The 24163-nt window shown below is 44.5% G+C and overlaps 1 protein-coding gene across 6 annotated transcripts; it reads right to left on the bottom strand.

The window, feature by feature from the left end:
• Nucleotides 1-835: 835 nt before the first annotated feature.
• Nucleotides 836-22468, bottom strand: RANGAP1 (Ran GTPase activating protein 1). Of its 6 annotated transcripts, none has more exons than XM_064420115.1 (17): nucleotides 22361-22468; nucleotides 21865-21903; nucleotides 19768-19906; nucleotides 18451-18578; nucleotides 17481-17540; nucleotides 16643-16822; nucleotides 15742-15876; nucleotides 14390-14548; nucleotides 14107-14220; nucleotides 12527-12626; nucleotides 11729-11813; nucleotides 11188-11338; nucleotides 10613-10726; nucleotides 10199-10301; nucleotides 8459-8547; nucleotides 6605-6726; nucleotides 836-1934 (listed from the first exon to the last, which is right to left on the bottom strand). In XM_064420115.1, exons 3-17 carry the CDS (start codon nucleotides 19877-19879, stop codon nucleotides 1865-1867), a joined length of 1722 nt encoding a protein of 573 aa, XP_064276185.1. In that variant the 5' UTR covers nucleotides 19880-19906; nucleotides 21865-21903; nucleotides 22361-22468; the 3' UTR covers nucleotides 836-1864. The 6 variants fall into 6 exon arrangements, with proteins under 6 accessions (XP_064276185.1, XP_064276184.1, XP_064276187.1 ...); XM_064420114.1 differs by having other exon boundaries at nucleotides 22346-22453; XM_064420117.1 differs by having other exon boundaries at nucleotides 22351-22430.
• Nucleotides 22469-24163: the final 1695 nt, after the last annotated feature.

Below are 24163 nucleotides of genomic sequence, written 5' to 3'. Positions count from 1 at the left end.
AAGGGCTAGTAGATATAAGCTAATAAGCCCCAAATTCTGAAGAAAAGCAAGACTGACCACACCAATCTGGAATCTGACCAAAGCCCTAAATGTCATGTTGCTGTCATGAGTCTGTAACCATCTGACCTTTAGGAATGCAGGGCCAGTACAACCTTAGCAAGTGCACAGTGCTCTGCCTAACAGATCTGGCCCTTGGAGTACATTTATTTTCTCACAACCACTGCAGAATTCAGTAACTACTCCATGAAATGTGATAAGAGGCAGAGAAAAAAAATCAGCATTCAAATGGTCAGAGCATCAAGTCACAGCTTTCCAGAGGAATCCAGCAAGACATGGGCTGGCCAAATCCTGGCTGTGCATGAAGTCACACCAGAAAGACTCGTGATGAAGTTTTTAGTCCAATCATTCTTAATATTTACAGGTTCCTGTGAATATTCCTGTGAATTCCAGCCTGGTTTTTTAGCCAATGAGATCAAGTGCTTAAATCTACCTCATCCTGGGAATGTGGGACAGTAACAAGTTCAATGCTTGCCTCACACTACTTACAGCTGAGTAGTAGCCTACTGCTAATAAGTGTTGGCACTGCTCTTCCTGTTTAGACTGTGCTAGGAATTCAAAGATGCCTGGAGGGAAAAGTGCTCCTCTGCCACATTCCTGTCGGGACAGGAGCAGGAGACCACCAGGGAAAGAGAGGGGATGCTGCAGAAACAAGGTTTGTGACTTCACTGGTGCCTCTCTCCTCACACAAACCAGGCTCCATTCCAGTCCCAGTTTGTGTTCCACTGCAAACTCTGCAATCACATAAAGCTGCAAAACAGGCTTCCAAATCCCAGTGTAGGTTTTATAAATGATGTGGAGTTAATTTTTATTTACATAACATTTCAGGCAATTGACATAAACATTTGTAAGCTGTATGGAGGAATGTCATGGTGGTTCAAAGGCATGTATGGGCACATGGACAATCCTCCAGAGAGAGTTAGGGGCATCTGCTGCTGCTTGTTCAGTGCAAGAGAAAAGCACAACCTTCTCTCTCCCTATTTTTACATGTGCTTGGCTTTCAAACATGTGAACAGTGCACACAGGCCCAGTGTTTTGTCAAAGGGAAGAGAAAGGGACACATTCCACAGGAATTTCATGGATTGTATTAATTTCCAAACCAAGCCTATTTAATTAGGGTGAGAAGGAAAAGGGCAGGAAGAATAAATGACACAGGCAATGGCAAAAAAAAAAAAAAGTACAATAAAATATGTTCGCTCCCTTAAGCAATGGCCACCAGGATCAGCCACACGACACAAATATTCCAAGCCACAGCAGAAGGGCAAGTACATTAAAATAAAAATCAGCCACACACTGCCTTTGACAACAGACTTGAAAGAAGAACCAAAGGGGATCACACCTCACCCCTCTGACCCATGAGCAGCACCCCCCTGGCACAGAGAAGGGCAGCAGCACAGCCTCCCTCTGGCACAGTGCTAAATGCTATAAGGCAGAGTCAAAGTCCAATAAAATAAAATGCCAAACTGGGTTGATCCAGATGAGGGCTCTTCTGGGCCCTGGGTTACTCTTGGCACCCTTGCCAATGCAACCAAAATGGAGAACTCTTCAATTCATGCTGAGCTCACAGCAGTACAGACTTATTTTAGCATAAGCACCTGCCCTACAGACCAGGGAATCACTTCAAGAGGAGTAGGAAGACAGTTCAGCAGGATTTGTTCAAGTTTATGAAAGCAGAAGGAAGACAGATTTCCTACAGGAAAAAAAAAGGACAGCATGTCTGTATGGGCTCTGGGATCCTCTCCCAGAATCAGCTCCGAGCTCTGCTGCTGACAGTCCTGTGGGGAAGGAAGGGCTCAGCTCCTGTCTCCTACAGCTGGTGCAGGGTCTGTAAGAGCATGTGGCGAGCAAAGGAACAGGAGTCAAGGGCACGGTTGGGTCTGTGGAAAGAAGGGAGACAGAGATTTAAAATACTGAATTTAAGAATGGCTTTGTGTCTGCCTCTGACTAAGCTAATAAACACTGTTTCCAGTGCATTAGGTGTGCATGCCCCAAAACCTACAGATTTTGCCCTGTTATCTTTTCCATTCCACCACTGCTGCCCAGGTCACTGCTTCCCATTCAGAGCCTGCTGTGGAAAACTCTCTCTCCTGAGAGTCCAAGTCAGGAAGACAGCAGCCACGAATCAGAACATTTATTTCCATAACTATAAACAATCTGCTGCTGACTTTTATCTCTGCAGCCCAGTGTCCCATTTTGGGTAGGATGATGGAGGTGGAAATCCCCTTCCCTCTCTTCTGACAATGGGTTTTTCCCATAAAGTTTCACTGTTTAGAGCCCCAAAACACAGGAGATGATCCTGTGAGCACTCCAATCTTTTCTCACCAAATCATCTGCTAGCTGTAATCAGGTGGTGACCCTGGTCTCAGGACTTTTAAAGTCTTTAAAAGAGGCAGCATAACCTCCTGTTACACTTCCCTGAGGTCAAGTAACACCTGACTGGCTTTGCTGGGCTGAGGCTATTTATGTTTTGCCTTTTTTTCTATATTCTTTGTATTCTTCACACATGTATTTGCAGCTCTGTGGTCTATTGTATCAACAACCAGTTTCCCCAGTACTTTTGCATGGCCTTTCCTTAAGCAGAAAGGCAAAACAAATTCCAGAGCTCCAAGCCCTGGAAGGTACAAGCCTCCATACTATCTTGGTTCTTACCAAGGCTGAGAACAACTCTTCAAGATACATTTCATGGACAAAGCACAACTAGTGCTAAAGGAGGGGGCTCCAGAGAAGGGGCTTGACCTGGTGGGGAATTGCATCACCACTTCTCCTAATTGGTGCTTCTTATCAATTATGCTAATTTCCTAAAACCTATAAAAGGTACTCCCCCCTGACAGGGGTGGACTTTTGGGGACATCTTTCCATAACTGCCTCTGGAGGTCTTCAAATAAAGATCACCTTTTAAAGGCAACAGGGCCACCTTTCAGGGTGCCTTACAAACAGCCCACAGAACATGCAGAACATACCTGAAAGGGCCCAAGACAGAGGATGCAATAGCTAAATCAGATTTACACAGAATAATCTGCTCCCTGAAATTAAACCATGGAAATACACTCACAGCAGGGTTAACATGAGCCTAAATTTCTGTAACATTCCCATGGTGTCCCAGTAACATATATTTCTGTTTCTGCAGGCTAATTGCTGCCTCAGCATCACTAAAACTTTTACCAGTCTCAATCCATCCATTAGGGAACTTCCTCCAAAGAATTTTAATCCAATATTTTCCACTGTTCTGAGAATAGAAATCATTAAAATTTTACCTCTCTCCTGCCTCACCGCAGCAAAATAACCTGCAACAGTGAACAGCTGTGAAGCCTACCCAATGTGGGGGAAAGGGTGAGCTGAAATAAAGAGTGGAGTACCTAGGAAGGAGCAAGTTCACCTCCAGGTGCTCTGCACACCACCAAGAGCTGCAGAGGTTGTTTGGTGCCTCACTCCATGGCTGCTGCCATTTAACAGAAGCACATCCTGGAGAAGACTCAACCATTTTATTCCCCCCAGAGCCATTCAGTGCCTCATATTGAACACAGTGTCACAGAATTACAGCTTGCAGTTGATCTTCACAGTGGCTGGGAGACACATTTCAGCCCCCATCTTTGGGAGACCCAGCCCTGTTTGCCATGAGGGAGCTGCTTCCTTCCAGGCAGCTGCCCATTTTTGGAAATAGAGAACCTGGACCACTGATGCTGATCACAGATCCCTCAGCCTCCTCTAGCAATAAAATCCTCCTATTTGCTGTGGAGTTACCTGCCTGCCCCTCCATGCTACAGACTGTTGGAAGAGACCAGTGATGTGATGCAATTCAACAGCAAATATAAAAAACAAAACCAAAAAAATCCCAAAAAAACCAACCAAAGACAAATCCCATCACCTCCAGCAAGTCACAAGTGGGCAGACAGACATCCACATACTTTCAGTATTTCCACCTAAAAAATTATGGGAAAGCACATGTGGATTCACAGCACCCTCTTGCGTCCAAAAAACCCAAATAAGGCTTGACAGCAAGCAGAGTAAGATGGATGCTGTTTACAGTCTGTATCCAAAATTCTGTAATTATTATTGACTAGAGAACGCTGCCTACAACAACAAACTGTCACAAAAGGAAGGAGGTAAATGCCTGCTCCAGAAGCCTCCTTGCAGTGAAAGAGAGAAGAGCTCTGGCCTAGGCAGCTACAAGAATTTTACAGCTCTAAAAGCCCAGAAGGGCTAACTGCAAACCAAAAAGAGAAAAAAAATAGAAAATATGCAAAATATGCATACCAGTTTTCTGCAAGTGAAGGAATCATAGCTTGACAGAGTGGGATTAGATTTGTTGCAGAAGCAGAGGCCAGATGAAGTTCTGACTATTACTAGGTTAACCAGGTAGAGGTTTAACTCCAGGATTGCAATTTTGCTCTGACTGGATTCCAAGGAGATAAGGGATAGAGGTTAATTGAGAAGCTGTGTGTTGGTTTTGGCTGGGAGAATTTTCTTCACAGGAGGGGCTGTGTTTTGGATTTGTGCTGGAAGCAGTGCTGCTAACACAGGGATGTTTCAGTTACTGCTGAGCAGGGCTCATGGAAAGCATTGTAAGAAAGGCCTATGCTCATATAACAGAGACAGATTGCTTCTATCTAGTGTGGACTTCATTATGCAGGACAAAAGCTTCCCTGTAAAAGCACAGCTTGCAACAAGTTTGTAAAGCAGAAAACTTCAGCTCCAAGCATTTCACAGCACCAGGGCCAGTGGAGGCTTGGACTAGCACTGGTACACACCATAGGAAGATCTGCCTTCCACCACGAGAGGCTCTCAGCTCTCACTCAGCTTCTACAGAGCCTATGAACAGCCTCATACTTCCAACAAGAGACTCTCCCCTCTTGTTCTGTAGTGAAATGCTGGCTCTGGCTTCAGCAGGGTTGTTGTTGATGAATTCATGAAGACCAAAATTTTACTCTTTATTTTGTCATACACAGCATCAGCTACAGCTTAAAAACACTTGCTGGGAAAAGCCTACATGCACATGTACAGGAAGAGGGGAGGCAAGTGTCTTTTCTGAGCAAAATTTGTTAGGATACTTAGAATTAAGAGATACTCTGGGCATTACTACCTAACATAAACAATTAGGACAGTCAAATGCCCTGAACCAAAGTACTTCTCCTGTATTCTTAGCTTCCAGCAATTTAAATTCCATTTTGAGGACTGGGGCTTGATCAATAAGCTAGAGCAAGGCAGCAGTGCAGGAAACAGCAGAAATTCAGTGACATGGTAAGCCCTGGTACTTCTTGCTTAAACCTAGAATGATTGGGTTGGAGGTATATTTGTTCAGTTGGTAGAGGTCACTGGCTTGTAAGTGCCTGAACCTGCTCAACACAAAGAGAGGAGGCAGCAGGCAAAGTGTTCCACAAGAAAGGCCTCCAGCTGGCATTTGCACATGTGTAAAGAAGATGCTTCATTTCCCAAAACTGACATTAGCATGGTTGGTGTTTATGCAGCAGTGGTTTGTGTCCACATCAATTTTGACAGCTTCAGCCACACCAATGCTTGGAAAAATTCTTTTCCCCCATCACAACTAGCCAGCTTCCAAGCCCAGTAGAACCAAGACAGACCAGCAGTATTTGACTGCATTCCTACTGTCTACATTTCACATTGACCACAATTATCTGATGCCTCCACCTTTCACCAGCAAGGCATCCTAAGCAGCTGCTGCCAACCCATGTATCATGAAATTCAGGAAGGCTTAATTTATTAATTAATTAATTCTGGAACCTGTTACACGTTCTCTCACCCTGCACAGCACATGGTCCATGCTGAGCCAGCCACCAAGCTCCAAACAGATTCCAGGCCTTTGCTGTTTCACCTGGAGTGACAAGTTTGGGCTGCTTCTCCTCTGACTGTTGAACAGCAGTATGCAATCCTATTGCAAATCTGTTTGGTGGGTGTTTTTCCCCTGAATCTCATCAATGCTGAAGTTGACACTGATTTAATTCAGAAGAGAGATTGTTTCCATAGCCATTTAAGACATTAAAGTACAGGCAGTCAGTAAAAGCAGCTTCTTCAGTACTTATGCTCCCCATTCAGTTCTCAGAAAAATCACTAACTTTGGTGCTGTCACAGTAGGAAGTTCCACCATTTAAAAACAAATTCAGTCTTTGTGTTCTGCAGTTTTCATCTGCTGGTGTTCAGTGTCACACAGCATGAGAACTCTGGCAGAGCTCTGCTGACCCTCTTAACTCTGAAGGAGGACTTGGAGGGCACAGTTAGATCCAGTGCATCCACAGCTCACTCATGCAGTGGCCAGAAACCCAGCAGGTTTCCTTAAGCTCAAAACAGGCATTAGAGCCTTCAGAGCCACTTCCTTGCAAAGCCAACTTCCCACTTTTCACTCTTTAGGATTTTTTTTAACTCTGAACCTCACATACTGCAGTAAACAAGACAAAACAGAGGCCCATTAAGCTATTAATGTTTCAGAAGAGACATTTAGTGGCCCTTCACAACAGCTTACATGTAGCTATTAACCCTCACACAGTTGCACAAGCTCCCACAGAGAAGACTGCATGGCAAACACAATACTCACTTTGTAACAAAAGCCGAGAGAACTGGGGCCAGGGATTTAGGGAAATAATCCTGCTGGACCATGTGGTTCAAGGTCATAAGAATACCATAGAGGCTTGGTACAGTTTTGATCTTCTCTTCACTCTGAGAAATGGACAAGAAATCAGACATCAGGCAACTGGGATTTGATTTAACCCACTGTAATTGACAGACAAGGAATTCTCTGCTGAACGAAGTGCTCCCACATCCAGCAGGAGAGAAAGCTGGTCACTAGATCAAGTACAAGACTCAGGTAGCCAATTCCATAGGCTCCCAGCACCTGAAATAATGTATTAAGAACATTCTAGTACTTATTAACTGACAGTAGTGCTAATAGGGAAAGGGAAGTAGTGAACCTGGAAGTCAAACAGCCAAATCTTTCCAGAGGCTGTATCAAAGTGTTCTCTCAAGGAATATTACCAGACTTCACTCTAAAAAATTCAGCTGCCTTAATTTTTATTGCATTATTCTGTAGCTCATTTTTATACTACCTCCAGCTCTCTGACAGGCTCCCTCCAGCACCTGATGAAGTTCCCAGACCTGGTCTCAGAGTTATGTACAAGATAAGGCCAACAGTCACCCCCGTGCTTACATGATGAATAAGTTATTCTTGCTCCTAATGTAATGCTACCCTACGTGTTCTTACATTGTTTTCATTTATTTCTCTACTGGCATTTCAACAAAACTCACATTCTGCAGACAGGACCCAGACCTGTGTTCCTGCTGTATGACCTTGGAGCTCAAAGTATTAAGAATATTTGCTCACGTGCTTCCAGCTACACAGGGCTGAAAATGGAGCATGCACCTTCTCCACATGCAGGGCACTGGGGATGAATTAGGCACATCACAGATGTGAATCAGCAGGCTGATCTTCCTGGGCTTTATCACCAGTGCCACTTCCTGGCCTGAAAATTCTTCAGGAGCACAGGTTTGTGCTTTGTGCCTCATGCATATTGCTATTCTCCATATGGGCAAGAGGTAGGTGGCAGTCCTCAAAACAGGCATTCTGCAGAACCAAATGCCACCTTGGGTTACACTGACCTTTCGGGGAGGTGGGAAGCTCAGTGCTGGTCCAGTAGACAATGAATACAGGGAGAGGCAAAACTGATTTTTAGGAAATTAAGTCATGTCAATGAGGGTCTGAATGCCAAGTTGGATACTACCAGAAGGACATTCATAAACCTGGTTAATAGCAGGCTGATATAACAGATTATGGCTTTTCTGTAGTTTGGAATTGTCTTAGTCCAAGTTTATATTCTCAGCTTCCAGGTCTTGAGGCAGTGAGAAACACTAACCCTGGTAGCACAAGCAGGCAAAGGTGTTAAAGCCTTTAATCACAGGCTTCCTACTGACCCTCTATCTTCTCACAATAAGTTTATGCCTTGCAACTAATTATTTGCCACTAGCATTTGGCAAAGAGTCTCCAAAGCATGAAGTGGAATGCCATTGATCTGGCATGAGTAAATGATACAAATTTTTGAGACACGCTCTCAAGAAATGCCCTAAAGGACCCAAATAACTATTAACATTGACATGGCTTTTATAGACACCATAGCCCAGCATTATTGCCCTAGCTGAGCCTCCCCACCTTGAGGGAATGACTGAGAACACTGAGTACATTGAGCAGGAGATGTACAAAAAGGTGACACATCCTTCATCCTAATGCAACCTCGCAATTTGCAGTTTCTGCTGGACCTGCAGACTTCCATTGTCCCTGGGCATCAGGCATGCACAGGCACCCAGCTGCTTCCATGGCAACATAATTACCCAAAATCCTGCCAGTCTGGCCTTCAACAGCCTGAACAGCCCATGAGTTAACTCTTTCCTGCTTCCTCACCTTAAGTAGTCCCATGTGGACCAAGAGGTTTGAGATGAATGCATCTGAATTAAATGTGGCAGAACTGAAGGCTTTTTTCATCAAGGCATCTAAAAAGAGATAAGCACATTAGTGTAATCAAGACAGAAAAAGGACATTTATGGATTGTAAGATTAAAATGGATCATACAGAAACTCAGCTGTTAAATCAGTTTTGTGATATAGTATCTGTTCAGATTTCATTTGTAGCTATAAGCTCTGAAACATTAAGACTGGGAAACCCCTTAAGTATAAAGGGAAAAAACCAAAATTTAAAACATCCAGCAAAACACACAAAGCTCACAGGAGAATTCCCACACTGCCAAGCTTCAGATGCACTACACCCCAGTCCTATGACCCAGCAGATGCTCTGCTCAGTGCATTTGAGCATGCATGCTATGTGTATACATGCATATAAACGTGAGCAGATGAGCCAGAGCTCATCAAGAGAGAGCCTCGACTTCTTAAAGGCCAGCAACAATTCACCTTTCAAATGAAACCACAAAGAATGAGCAAATACAATGAGAAAGTTTGTTCAGGTGTTTTCTGGGCTCCCTCAGGACCAATACTATGCCACAAACAATGGACAAGCCAATGCTTTAACCTCTCATGTGTACAAGGTGGCAAGGCAACCCGTTTTTGACCTCTGACAATTCTGTTTTCTTAGAATGGGCAGAATTCACTACAGTGGCTGTAGAACAGTGCCAGACATTAACCAGGGCCCTGTCAGCTGATGGATGCTTTTATGGAAGGAAAGTAATTGCCAGGTTCTACCTTTCCTGAAGAAGCAGGAATAAAGATAAACATGTTAACAAACACACTCGGGACAACAGTAATATCCTTTGTTCCATTTTTTACTGGAGACAACTCCTAACAGGATGAGCCAAGGGGCAGTAGCTCAGTGAGGTGCCAAATGACTCTTTTGCACTGATTCAACCCATAACCAACTGCAGAGAGCTACTGTGTTACTGTTTGTAAAACAACAATTTCACTGAGTCTATAAAGTCCAAACTAGGGAAATGCACAGTACACCACTTTAAGTGGTCTTCAAAGTAATTGATCCCATTTTTTTACACAATAATGATGGGTAGTTCATGTGTGGGTGAACTGAACTGCTGGGGGATTCAAAAAAGATGAAAGACAGTGGTCAGATGCCCAGGATTGTTTGGAAATGCCCATTTCCAAGCAAAACCATGAAGGGATATACTAGTAGTCCACACACTAATCAGACCTAACCCAAATTACTATTCCAATATAGTGTGAGAAATGATTCCTTCTTTTAACATTAGTTTGTCTTGCCCCAAGCTGGAAATCTCTGCTTCCTGAAGAAATTAAAGTTAAGAGACATCAACTAGGAGGTCTCTCTTTACAACCTACACTACACTAGGGAGGCTACTTCCAGCAAACCACTTTTTAAATAAAGAGCCTTGGAAAGGCAACCTGCCTTAGAACACAGAACAACTGGCTATGGACAGCCCAGCATCAAGGAGATGCAGTGAAGGCAGCACTGGGCCACTACAACAGAGACAGGCTTTGGCAGCACACAATATGCCAGGTTCAAAATGAATCTTCCACTCTACACAACAGCAGGGCACAGCTTGGCACTCTTATCTGCCAGGGACAAACAGGCCCCATGGCCTGGCTCACAGGGCCCTGTGCACCTTGCAGTGGTGTCTATGGCACTGAACAGGCCACACCACAAAGTGAAGACAGGCCCCATCACCTGTTGTTTCATGCACTGCTGTTTTCACTGGGGCCTCATCTTTGAAGACTGAGGATATCCTTAGGAGGGTTGCAACTACTTTCTCTACGTCAGATGTATCTGTCTGAAAGAGAAAGAGAGATCAGTCAACTGCTAGACAGCTACACCACATGGGTCTCTGCTAGGGCTGTGCAAAGAATTAGTCTTCAGCTGACTGACATCAGCTTTGCCTTGGCCATACCACAGGGCACAAGCAACACAAACAATTATTTTATGTAGAAGCTCTGATGCCAGTTTAAACATTAGCTGCATCATCTGCTTCCATAAGGTTCTTTGGGATCACTGGAGAAAAGATGCAAATTTAGGTCAAGTTATCACCTCTGGCAATTAATTTTGAGAGAAAAGTGAAGCCCAGACAAGCACCAGCTCACCTACCTGCTGAGCTATCAGCACAGAGCACTTTGGTCCTAGTCGCAGCAGCTTCTCTGGTGATGGGAAAGCAAGGAACGTGGCAACATCCACAGGAGGAGATGGCACTGGAGTTGAAGCCTGAAACAGGTGGAATCATCTCAACTTTATTCTTGGAAGTAAATAAATTGGTTCAGCGAAAGCAGATGGGACAGCTCAGGGCACAGCTATACCAGGCCAGACCTGTTCTGTTTGAAAACAGCCTGAGGCTGACCTCAGCCCAGAGCTGAAGTGGCCAGGATCTGCCAGCACCAGGGCATGGCACTGCATGTACAAGGGACCCACCCCTTCTGAACATGGAAGACTTTTGCTACAACCACTACCCAGCCTTTCCCTCCACACATACACAACATGCCCACTTTAAAAACACATTTTTCAACTAATCCATTTTATTTCCTGAATGTTCTCCCTGGTACAATTGTGCCAGCCCACACAGGAATGTGGAGTCTGAACTTGAAATGCTGACAGGCAGTCACAATCTCACTTCCTCCTTTACTCTTCTCCAGCTGATGAAACCAAAACCCATCTGGAAGAAAGCTGACCTGTGAATCAATTATCTTCTTAGGAGTCAGTGACTCCTGTTCTTCTGCTCCTCTCTCCTTCAGCTGTTGCTGTTCCTCCTCCTCTTCCTCCTCCTCATCTTCATCTTCCTCCTCCTCTTCCTCATCGTCATCCTCCTCCCCTTCATCATCACTAAGGTTAGAATGTGACACATTCCATTAATCACACGCCTGGAATTCCTGTACATTGGAACTCAAAACTTTTCAAGAACAAAAGAGCAGCCTCTCCTCAAAGTCCTACAGCAAGAAGCACATCCCACCTACAACACACCAAGAGGACACTCAGACAGCAGTCACCCAGCTGAGAACAGCAAGAAAAGATCAACAAACACCATCAGTTACTCATGCTGAGGTAAGTCTATCAATGAAAACAAGTTTAAAACACATCCTTGGCTGTGCTCCACACTCAGAACAACATCCACCACCAATGAGAGAGTTCTTACTTTAAGATGAGATAGGTCAATGAAAATGTAGATTAAAATTGTCAGAAAAGATCTGATTTAAACTCTGGTACCATGCCTACCTCAAAGATCCTAGCACTGATGCCATATTGAAGCCTTCCAGGATCTCATGGAGCTGCTCACACACCTCTTCTCCCAGACAGTTACCTAGGTTGACAGAGGAAACAGAGTGGACTTGACAGGTGCACACAAGCTTGCTCTTGAGGACTTAGACAAGAATGTACAGCTATCTCTTTGTTTCTGAAATCAAGCACATGCCATTTCTGCAAAGCACCTTAGAGGCAGCAACACAAACTACACTTATCAGACAGAACCAAACAGTTGTTAAACGAATTTCAGCAGCATTACACAATGGTTGGAGATGAAAATCCCCTAATGCTTCCGAATTTGAGAGACTTGCTGTTGTTTCTCTAAATAGCTCTTGTTCTTAGTGATCCTAAAACAAGGACACAGCATAGCACTAGAGAAATGACCCAAGGTATGAACAGAAAAAGCCAACGAAGTCAAAGTTCTCACACTCTTCTGCAGAGCTGCACACAAAGGTTTTTGTTTACATGTATGAAGTATCCGAGATAGAACTGAATAATTAAGAGTTTTACTGAAAACAGGCATAGGTATCAGCTTAATCTCTGCACCTTATCAGGTGAACCAAAAATGCTCACCAATTGAACTGAGTTAATGGTTCAAGAAAACTTTCAGGATCTAACCATTTCCTGTCCCAAGGTCATGCAAGTTCACTTGCACTGTTTTTTATATGCTGACAATTGCAAGACTAGAATATATGGTTCTGTCAACATTCTTCCTAGTGGTTTCTCATTGGAATCAAACCATACATACTTTGATCTAGCAAACCTACATACCATTGAGATCCAACTTCTCCAACTCTGTTTTATCTTCAATAGCTTCAGCAACAGTCAGAGCAGCATCTCGCTTGATCTCACAGAAAGACAAATTCAGTTCCTAAAAATGCAGAAGAACATTTTGTCTGCAGAATTCCTATTAAGATCTATCATATCCATAAATTTCATGTCCTCACAAGTGTCCTGGAAAGACTCTCATTTGAAGAGGCTCCTAGCAAAAAAAAGTGATATTAATTGAAAATAAAGCCTGATATACTCCTACCTCATGTATTTGAAAGGGGAATTTTGAAACATACTGGTGGTTAAGAGCAGCACTATTAAAGGTGGCAATTTTAAAATACCTACAAATCACTGCTCACCTAAAAGGCATCAGACATTTCAGTCCTTAGCAGTCAGCTGACTGGAGATCTTCACTTATCAAGGGGCTCAAGAGCACTCCAAAACTCCCACTCTGGTAGGTCTAGCAGAAGGGGCAGCTACTGTACTAAACACATTGCACATTTCCTTTGACACCTCAGTTGCAAGTTAAGGCCTTCAAAAAAAAAGCCATGAGTGGTATTACTTCTGACAGACCCAGCCAGCAGAGAAACCACGTGGACTAGTAAGAGTAAAGCAATTCAACAGCCAGACACCATCCCCCACCATTCCACACTGTGCTCAATCAAACCCTTCCTGAGAAGGGATTGAATATTAACAGGAGAAGGGAAGCAGTCCTTGAACAGAATGAATCAGCTGCAATTGCTTCATGCTACCTTCCCTTAACCATTTCTGTTCTGGAAAAAATGACAGCTTCTGTCTGCTCATCTCAGTATCCCATAACTTAAGTTTGCTTGGGAGATTCAGACAAGTTCCAGCAGAACCAGCAGAAGCCCAAGCCAGGGATCACATACCACAAAGAACCTACTCCTTTCTAGACCAGGTTCATACATACAAACAGGTTATTAGGTTAATTTTTGTCTTCGACTGCAAGATTAGGAATCTCACATTCAGCAACTGTCTCAGGGTAGTTATGACTCATGGCAGGTGTTTCTAAAGATCCTAGCTTATGTCATCAATTTGACTTCAGCCTATCCAGAATGTTGCAAGATTCAAGTCCTGTGCAAATACTGATATAGGAGGCTATGGTATTGCCAAAACACTAAAAATACTTGGACCCTTGACTGATGTTCTAACAGAGAAAAAGAATTAACTGCCTGAGCTATGAAATGCTGAAAAGACAAAGTACTCATGAAGTCCCCTTCATGTCAGTCCCCACTCTTGAAGCTCTGGAAAGTTCTAATAGCAGGCACTTCCATTATCAGATTTCTTGAGTAGCACTTGCTGAGTTGAGCCAACAGCTGCAAAAACATCAGGCAAAGACTAAACAGATCCCTGGTACACCTCCACATAGCACAGCCCTCACTGGATGGTGGGATGCCACTGACCTATAGCACAGCTTGTTGGATTCAGATGTGAGCACAGAGCATGCATGGGACTGAATTCTATCTTAAAGTAATCAGCAGCAGTAGGAGAACAAAGAGAAAAACATGAAATGGAAAACATGGCATTTTTCCAAAGAGCTGAACAGCAAGCAGACATACCTTTAATTTATGAAGCCCTTCTTTAACAGCATCAGCAATAGCAACAGCACCCTTGGAACGCACCAGGCAGTCCCCAAAGTTGATCACTTCAACCTGACGAAGTGCCTTCAGAGTCTGCACAGCAAGACAGCACAGATGTGAAAGTGGACATGCAAGTAAGTGAGCATCCTATTCTGGAATGTCATCCTTCCTATTGCAACATGACATGGTTCCACCAACCCAAAGGTGCTAATGCCAACCAGACTTGAGACAAAACCCAAACCAACTGCTTAAAACAACTCACGTCTGCCATGGCCACAGCTCCTTTCTCTGTGAAGGTGTTGTCATTCAGGTTTATAACCTTAAGCAGTGGGTTGATAGCAAAGGCCTGTGCCAGTGCTGTTATGCCAGGATGGTTGATTCCATTCTGTGGCATATGAACCTCTTCTAGAGTTCCAATGATCTGGGAAAGGATGTAGAGAAAAAAAAAAGCGCTTTTAGAAAGCATTCAGCTTCAATTCAACTTCAGCTCATGAGTATGTTGCTCCACTCTTAGGATTTACTTAAAATTGTTTTGAGTTTCAAAACTACTTGCTCTTCTACAGTGAATTGTTTACCAGCAATTCTGTCACAAATCTAAGTGAAATCACAGGTGCATGGCAAGTGTCAGATAAATACAAAGCCCTGATTCAGAGACCCAAGTATCATCGTCCTATATGCCTACTCTAAATAACTTAACAGTTCTTTTCCTGTGGTTCAAGAACACTGAAACAGACCACACAACATCACTTTAATTTTCTAATTAAAATGTACATTTTGCCCTGACCTGAGAAGCAAACATGTAAGAAACCCAGTACAAATACTGTTGATGGACTAATCAGCAGGTCACATAACACAGTAATTAACCCCCTTTTGGTAGCACCATTCTATCTTGATTCTCCACGAATCACATTGTTATACAACTCTAGTATTTTAAAAGTCTTATTTTTGCCATGATTACTGATTAACCCAAATCACATTTAGGCAGTTCTTTACAAAAAAAGTCAACCTGTAACCTGCAATATCATTGCCAATATACCTGACAATATGCATTGTAATTCAGAAGTCACTTCTAGCAACAGCTGAGGTCTGAGGAGGGAATTATGTGGCCCCAATCAGAGTGAACTGTCTTCCTCCCACAAAAGTGCAAGTGGGCCAGTGACAGCTAGAGAAAGCCAGGCAACACTTCTAGCTCTGACCAGCTGATCCTAGCAAAAACACCGTGCTGCTTTTGCCAGATGCCTGAGCAAAGCAGCACTCATGAGAACAAGCTGGGATACCCACCCCAGGGCCAGTCAACAACCATTAGCATAGAGAGGAAAAGGAACAGGACTATTAAATTACTCAGGAGATGACTATTTCTCCCTCAGGTAACTACCTCACACAGCAACTAGCTATGTGTTTGGAAAGTTAGGTCACAAAAACACTCAGTCAGCAACTCTAATTCCACTTGTTGAAGACTCCAGTTTTAGCAGCAAGAAACATCATGACTTTAGTGAACAGACCACCAGCTCCTGCCCCCTAGCTGAGGCAAACTCTGTGCATCACCTTTAACACTAGCACTGAATCATACCTTGCTCCAGTTTGCTGTCAAAGCAGCTCTGGTTTGACACTCACCCCGAAGGCTTCAGCCAGGGCAGTGGCACCATCATTCTCCAGACGATTTCTGCCAGCCACAAATATTTTTAAAGCAAGAGGCTTGCCCTGGGCACTTGATTTCCTGTGACACTCTTTCAGAGCAGCTGCCAATATCTAAAGATAAAACAAGCAGTTAATACTTCCCCAGCATATCACTCTACAGGAATCCTACTGCATTTTGTAGATCCACCTCTTGAGAATAACGTGGGGCATCACTGAGACTTACCTGTTTCTACAAGAGGGTACACAATAAAACTCTCTACCTGCAACATTTGCACACTGGTCTCAGGCAAGAATTGATAATTTTCAACACTAAAACACACTGAGCCATCAAGTACATTTTGCTTGTAATCAGGCAAGCTTATATGGACAGGAGGTTGACCATGAGCTACCAATACACACTTGAAGCAAAGGAATTCTACTGGGCTGCCCTGGGAAAAAGCACTCACAGAAGGTCAGATCCTTCTCCACTTAGCCCTGTGAAATGCATCCAAGCACCAAGTGTACCGAGTACAAATGAAGAACTGGAGAATTTTACTCACTAGGATAGTACTGAGATTAATAAGGTTGGAGAAAAGGCTCTGGGGGACATATCCATACGTAAAAATAGCCAGAACAACAAAATAAGGAGAGAAGGCGGTGTAAAGAAGGCAGAGTTAGACACAACTGCACACAAAGTGCAGAGAAAACACCATTTTAACACAAACTCCTTTTTTTACTGTGAGGGATAGGCTATTCATAGAGCTTGTGAAGTCTCCATATTCAAAACCTGACTAGACCAAGCTTGAAGAACCCAGTGTACTTGTAGTTGCCTTAAGCAGGGGAGTTGGCAATCAAAGATTGCTTCCAACTTCATTCCCAGAGAGGAGATAACCCTTACCTTGCCACCACCAATGCCCATGCCACAGTTATTGAGCTTGAGTTCCTGCAGAGTGTAGCATGCAGGGCTCTTCAGCAGAGCCTCGAAGCCACGCACACCGTCTGGCCCAAAGGCATTGTCACTGAGGTCCAACTCCACCAGCTGGGCTCCAGCAGCAATCAGTGCATCCCCCAAAGAGATCTGGAAGGAAACAGATGGCAGTGGGAGGGAGGGAATGGATTAACTTTTAGTGACAGCATCACTGCAGTGGCTAGGTATGACAGTGATGCTGCAAAAAAAAATTCCCACTCTGAAGACATTCTGCAAAGCTGCATGAGGAAATAAAACTTTACCACTAAATCCAGAGAGGAAGTTGCACAAATTAAGCTAAAGATAACCATAAAGCAGTTACCAAGATATTATCCCATCCCTTTAGGTTAAATACTTTTCAAAGTGAATTTCCTGCTCTACACAGCTGAAGGAAATACTGTTTTCATCAATGTTGAGCTTGTGCTCTGGCTTCACAGGACTCAGAGACAAGGAGCTCTGTAATGCCCTAGAAGACACAGCCACACAATTTATTTAGAAAGCTTAGCTCTCACTTTTTCTATTGGGTCATGAAGATAGTTTTTCCCAGTGAAAAGCTCCTTCAGCAGCATGGACTCACATTTAACCTTTAATCAACTCTCCATCTCATACAGGAAGAGCAAAAGAGAACCACTCACCTATTCTGAGACATTTAGCACTAACAGCACAGAGAAGGATCAGCTCTGAACAAAACAGAGGCTTCCACAAAAAGCATGACAGGTGAGAAAAGAGGTTATATTAGTCAGACGTCTCAGATCTAGTTTTTACTTACCAAAGCAGGAGGGATCTCAGACCTTAGCCTGCCTGTGAACATGTCACTCCAATGACACCTCTAAAATAAGAAGCACACAGATAAAACCCACTAAAATATTTAGGTCAACTCATCTGTAACAAACATTTACACATACAAGATGCTTTACATCACTGGAGACAGCTTAATGTTGTCTCCCTTCCCTTGGGTTGTCATTGGATTGTACTAAAGAGCTGCAAGAACCAGTGTTACAATCACTTCACTTGAAAGGACAAAGTAACTGAAATTCACACTATAAACATTATACAAGAATTTTTGCTTGTGTTCAAGCTGGAATTATTTTCTGCTGAGAAAATTGCTACTGAAAAAAAACAACAGGAAACAGAAGAATACATTAGCAATGCAGATTTTACTAAGGTGTGAAGCACAACAATCTGAACGTACTGGAAAAGCCACACGTGGGTGATTAATGTATATCAATGTCTCACACCACTCTCCTTCAAGGGACAGTGTAGTGCCTCTAGCAGCACAGCATCCCCTTAACATTAGGCTAGAGCAACAGCAGGAAAACATAGCTTGAGCAAAGATGAACCTCCTCTTGCATTTCCTCCCTACTCAGACATTCTCTGCAGACTCACTCTCCAGAAGATTTACTCAGTTTTTCAGAGAACTTCATTTGAACTTAGTATTTTGTTGCCATGGCTTTGTTTACAGCTGCTGCCTTCAACAGAGGCTCTGGCTCTCACAGCCTCCCAGCTTTGAGACTGGAAGCTTTCTACACAGGAAGTTAGGGATGCCAAAGGTACTCCCATTATCCCAAAGTCTCCAAGTTATGCTGCACTTTTATAAGATTGCCCCTCCCTCCTGGAAGAGCCACCAAGCAAGCTTCAGGGGTAACTCAAGGAAGGTTTCTGCAGGAAGAGCCTAGACAGGCCTTCAGTACTTCCACATTATTTCTTCCCCTTGACTACCCCACAGTTAAGAATCTCACCTTGAGCTCACTTTTCTTCTCCAAGGCTTTGGCAATAACCTTTGCTGCCTCCACTCCCACTGTGTTGCCTTCCAGGCGCAAGGCTTCCAGGCCATCAAATTCCTCAATTTGCTTGATCACTTCTTCAGCTGCAAGAAGCAGAGAATCTAGTTGGTCTTTTAACCATTGTCTTGGTTACCACAGTAACCCTCTGAGATCCAGTAAAACTTGTTCAACATCTAGCAAAAACAGCTAGAACAACACCTGAAACAGCAATGGGAACAGAGCTGAAGTGTCAGGTCACCAGAAAGAACACTCTCCATTCCCTACCCTGCCTTCTCATAGGTTTTTTTTCCCTCCTGTTTATTCTGACAGTCATCCTCTTATTTGCAAAAGTAAGTTTCTTTATTTCCCAAATAAAACTCTTCTGCCATTCAGCACATGCTTTAAAAGCCAGAGTACACGTCCCTGGAGAGGTGCAAAGACTAAGTTAAAAGTTGATGGGCATTAATATCACATCAACAGGAAGAAGTTCCCTCTGACTGGCACAGAAGTAATGCTCGTTTAGCAAACACATCAGGGTGAAACAGTTTAGCTCTACAGTAATCCTGTGCAAGGCAAAGGGGAAAGCTGCAGTCTCTCCTGCCAATGGGCACTTGATATTGTTCCCATGCTCCAAGGCCTTTCCCCATAGTTCAGTGCCTTTGAACTACTAAATCAATCTGTAAAAAAGCTCCACCTTTGGCATCAACAAAAAGAAAAAGCTATATAGTATACATGCTATAATCTATTGTTTGCTATATACTATAGCAAATAGCCTCTCTGAAAGACATGCTGTTTTCCTTGTCGTGGCAGAAAAGTTGATCTAATACATACATTTTCTCCAGATATTTACATCAGCAGCCACTGTAAGATTTATTGTGACACACATACAGCAACAAGACAGAAAGAAAGTCAACTATTGCAGCAGGCTCACATATCAGCCCACTGCTCTGTGCAGGTCCTGTTCCAAGAGCTGTGATACACTTGTTTACTGTTTTTAAAAGAAGCACTGACTTCTAATGCCCAGTAACTGTCACAAGCACTTAGAGAGAACACCAAGAATACAACAACTGCAAACCAGGCACCCAAACCCCAGTTACAGCAGCTGCAGCACTGCCAGGGCACCAGAAGGGCAGGAAACATCCCTGTCACAAGCAGCTGTAGCTGACAGACCCCTGCATCACAGGTGTGTTATGACAATTTGTCACATTTTTCTGTCGGATTAGCATAAAGTTTACCACAAGATCTGACATCTTCAGGGAGATGCTTTCAAAGAACAAGGGTATTTTGTCTTACCATCTTCAGCTGTGTTGAGTTTAAGGCTCTGGCCTTTGAAGCTCAACTGTCCACCACCCACTTTGGTTTTGGCAAGTGACTCTGCAAGCTTCGTGATGTCTTCTGATGCCATTTTTCCACTTTTTCCAAAAGTTAAGAACTGTCAATTAAAAGAAACAGTCATCAAAAAAACCCTCTAACTACAACACATAATCTATACAAATAACCATATTTATTTGAACACTAATGTGGTTTTTGTTACTCGGATATCTAATTGAGTTTTCAATGTCATTACTACTTTTCCCCAGAGCTCAATTAAGACAGCTAAGCTAGATTAATATTCCAAAGCCAGCCAGTCAGATGGTGCTGATTCTTCCAACACTGACATAATAAATACTTCATAAATAAACAGTAGGTAAAACTATGGATTAAGGCCACATTAAAACATCACTCTTTGTGCAAGATTAACAATTACAATGCAATATTCCTCTCATTTCAACCTCCATCCTTTAATTATATGTGCTGCACGCTTCCCCTGCTCTCCAAAGCAAGCTAGAATGAACACAGTTGCTTTTCCTTTTCAGTTCTATTCCCAGAAGTGCCCTTGTCAGCACAGTTCCAGAAGCACCGAGTTGCTGAAAACACTGTGTGTGCTGCATACAAAACTCTCCCAGCTTCCTGGGTGCTCTTTCCTTTCAGATGTTCCACACAAATAAACAGGATGATCTTACACTTACAATAAATTACTGAATCTACCCTTGAGGCCCAAGTTTGGAGCTAGCCATGCCTGGTAGCATCTGCATGGCATTATTTAATGAGTATTAATCACTGTCTGAAGGAACTGGCCTCCATCCACTGAGCAGGATAAACAGAGTACATTTCTTATCCCACTGCCTCTGCTGGGATAAAAGGATACACACAACTAATGCTCAGAAACCACACACTCAGACTTTAGATGTCAGAAGGGATGAAGTTCCATTCCTATAACAGAAAACTGGTTCCCTTCCATTCCTGTCTGATTACAAGTGACCCCACACTCTTGTAGCTGTTTGAGGTCAACAGTGCTGCTTTTAAAATATCCCCTATACAAAAGCTCCATATTTTCCTCCACATACTTTCCTCCTGCTACCCATCTGTAAAGCCTGCAGAGTATGACTTCTCTTCAGGGGTCTTGAATTTTAACATTGCTTTTGGAAACAAGGGGTGGCAGTCTCCAAGGCTGAAGAACATAAGTTTTCTAGGATGACTATCCTCTCAAGTAGGTGCTGTCAGTAGAAAGAAACCTGATGCCTTCTGAGGTTACCTGGAGCAGAGGCTAGATGGTGTTAAAGGAATAAAGTAGGTATTTATTGAAAGGCCTTCAAAAGATTCACCTTGGGCAGGACAAGAGCCCGGCCATGGCTCCACCCAAGATGGACACCCAGTCACAAGTTTTCACATTTCTGTAAGTTTTGGCCCACTTATATATTGGGGTTAATTGTCCAATTTCAGCTTCAGGTTATGAAGTCCCACCCTCCCAGACTGCTCTCCTCACTTTGCTGTTGTTTACACTTTTTGGGCCTGAAGCTACAACAGCGTCCTTGGTTCTCAGGCTGGAAAAGGATTGTTTGTCTGACTGCCCTGGGAAGAGAACTTGCTAACACTTTATATGAAATTCAGAGTTACACACTAAGGCAGCAATAGAGAACTTGAAAAATATGAAAGCTAAAACTTAAGGCATCAAACCCATGTAACTTACTCCATTCCTACCAGACCACCCAGATACCAAACTCACGGATATTTCCAGCCTCTGCCAATCCAAAACTGAGACGGAAGAAAAAGAGGACATCCTCCAAACCATGAAGGCTTTACCAGACAGGAACAGAAGTTAATACCTGCAGAAGTTAGTCTGTCCACCTAGCTCAATTAACAACTTTACTCTTAAAAATCAGTTTCATTCTACTATGATCATCTCCCTTATAGATGTTCACATCCTCCTGGCTTCTCTTTCCCTTGAATCTCCTTTGTCACTCTTCACCTTACACACAGACTACCTCCTAACCTCAACACACAAATGCAGCACGGCATCCTGAAGCACGTTTTGTAGCACATGTCAGCCACACCCAACTGTGAACCTACCAGTCTGTCTCTTCACGGCCAATTCTTCCGCAGAGAAAGCTTTGGGGAAAAAAAGAAGAAAAAAAATTAGGAAGAGTTAGTCTGTTTGGCAAACAAGCAAACACAACCAAGACCTGAAAATGCCTAACGACAGGTCTGCTTTTCACTCAAGGGCTGTATGAGGCTTTACGCTTCCTGATGACCACAGAAGTTAGTTCAGACGAATTCTTTAATTACCCCACTCCGCCGACCCCCACAGCCAACACAGCGGCGACCCTCTGCTCGCCCAGCAGCGGTGCCCCGGCTGCAGCGGGGCTCCAGCCCGAGGTGCCCGCCCGCCGCTCGCTCCCGGTGCCGCAGCCTCGGCTCTTCCCGGCCCCGCGTGACGCGGCCGAGCGGGAGCGCCCCCCGCGGGCGGGGCCGAGGAGCGCCGGCCCGCGGGATCGCCGCCGCTGACGCACGGCCCCGCCGGCCGCCGCTAACGGCAGCGCTGCCGCCTCACCTCGCCTCGCCTCGCCTCCTGGGGGACTGCGCCGCCGGGAAGGCGCGGGAGCCGCACGCCTCACGCCGCCTCACGCCGCCGCGCCGGGGCCGCTGGGTGAGGGCGGGCGGGGGAGGCGGAGGATTTGAACGCCGGCAGTTCTGCTCCCCGCTCCGGGATTGGCCGCCGCGCCGTGACGTCACGGGACGCGCTCCATCGCCGCGCCGCAGCCGGTGTCGCCACGCCGGACTGGGCGGGGCTGCGGGGGCGTGCGCGGCGGCGGCCGCGGGGCACGCCGGGAGCTGTAGTCCTGTTGCGGCCCTGGGCTGCGGGTGCTCCGGCGGCCGGAGCGGGCCGGGCCGCGCTCAAATAGCCCTGTCCGCGAAGTGTCGCTGGGGAAGCTGCCGTAAGCCCGCAGGTGCGACACGAGCGCCTTCCGATGTGATGCCTCGCCTAGATAATGCCCCTGGGGTCTCATGTTTGTACTCGCATGTTACTGTGAGACCGTTCTGCTAAGGAAGGCATTTCACAGGATCACGGAATCTGTCAGCTCGGAAGAGATCTCTGGGATCATCGAGTCCAGCCTATGACCAAAGAACACCTTATCAACTAGACCATGGCACTAAGGGCCACATCCAGTCTTAAGCACCTCTGGGGACAGTGACAACACCACCTCCCTGGACAGCCCGACCCAATACCCAGCCACCCTTTCTGTCACTAAATTCCTCCAAATGGCCACCCTAAACCTCCTCTGGCACAGCATACGACCATCATCTGTTGCTTTCACCCTGGAGTGCAAAGGCATTCCTGCTTCAGGGTGGAGAAAAGCCTTGGTTTGTGTCACAGCCTTGTGTGCACATCATGCGTGATGTTTTCTTCCCGAGTGTAGAAACAAAAGTGCATTGGATGAGTCTGTGCACAGCCCTGGCTGCTGCTGCAAGGGTTTGCACAGCGCCTCTGTCCCTTCTCTGCAGCCTACAGGCACCAGCGTAGGGTCCATTTCAGTGGCAGATACCTGGAGAGATCACCGTTGAGGAGGGATTTATTCTGGTAGGATTTGTTCTGCTCTTTAGTCCCAAAATATTGTAAGAGGCATTTTCCAGTCTCTCACAAATTTCCCAACTGTGGTTCTAATAAGCAACAGCAAATGCTTATATGGGCCCAAGAAAAGAATGTCAGTAGTTGATGGTGCTGGGTGACCAGCCTCATAAATAGTAAGACAAGTTTCTTTTGCAATTGAAGAAAATTAAGAACCACTCAGACACTAGACTGGCTGTATGTGAGAAGCATAAAGCTGCCAGAATACATAGAGCTGATGAGGAACTAGAGTAGTGTGATCTCAAGAAGGAGCCCGAACCTGGAAAATATAAGCAAGAAATTTGGCACGGGATATTAGTTCCTCACAATTTTTAGTAATAAACAGGATCTTATCAAATACATCAGATTCCCTTCCCTATCATTCTCCCAAATCCTGGTTTTGCCAGAGGGGCGAGAATAAAGGCATTGACTATAGGTGCAGCTATATTGGAATGTAGGTGTACCATCCCACTGTAGGATAGATCCATACATTCATTCTTCCTAAAAAATAGCTTTACAAATCAAAGCAACTTCTATGACACTGGATCTGGTTTGTAGCAGGGGTTTGCAGTGCTTGACTCTTGCTGACTACCTGCACATGAGGCTGAGACCTCAATAACTGCACTTGCAAACTGTAAAAATCTTCATGTCAGCTGCTAAGGAAAGATTTTATTTCATGAGAGGAGTGGTACCTGCCAACCCATGACCTTGCAGGACACCTCTCAGTCTTACAGGCAAAGGAAATTGGGATGGAGGAAAGCA

The sequence above is a fragment of the Passer domesticus genome, chromosome 5, assembly GCF_036417665.1.
Source record: "Passer domesticus isolate bPasDom1 chromosome 5, bPasDom1.hap1, whole genome shotgun sequence".
In the NCBI taxonomy this organism is placed as follows: domain Eukaryota; kingdom Metazoa; phylum Chordata; class Aves; order Passeriformes; family Passeridae; genus Passer; species Passer domesticus.
The sequence above is the reverse complement of the archived record's forward strand: the minus strand, read 5'-3'. Positions and strand labels throughout refer to the sequence as shown.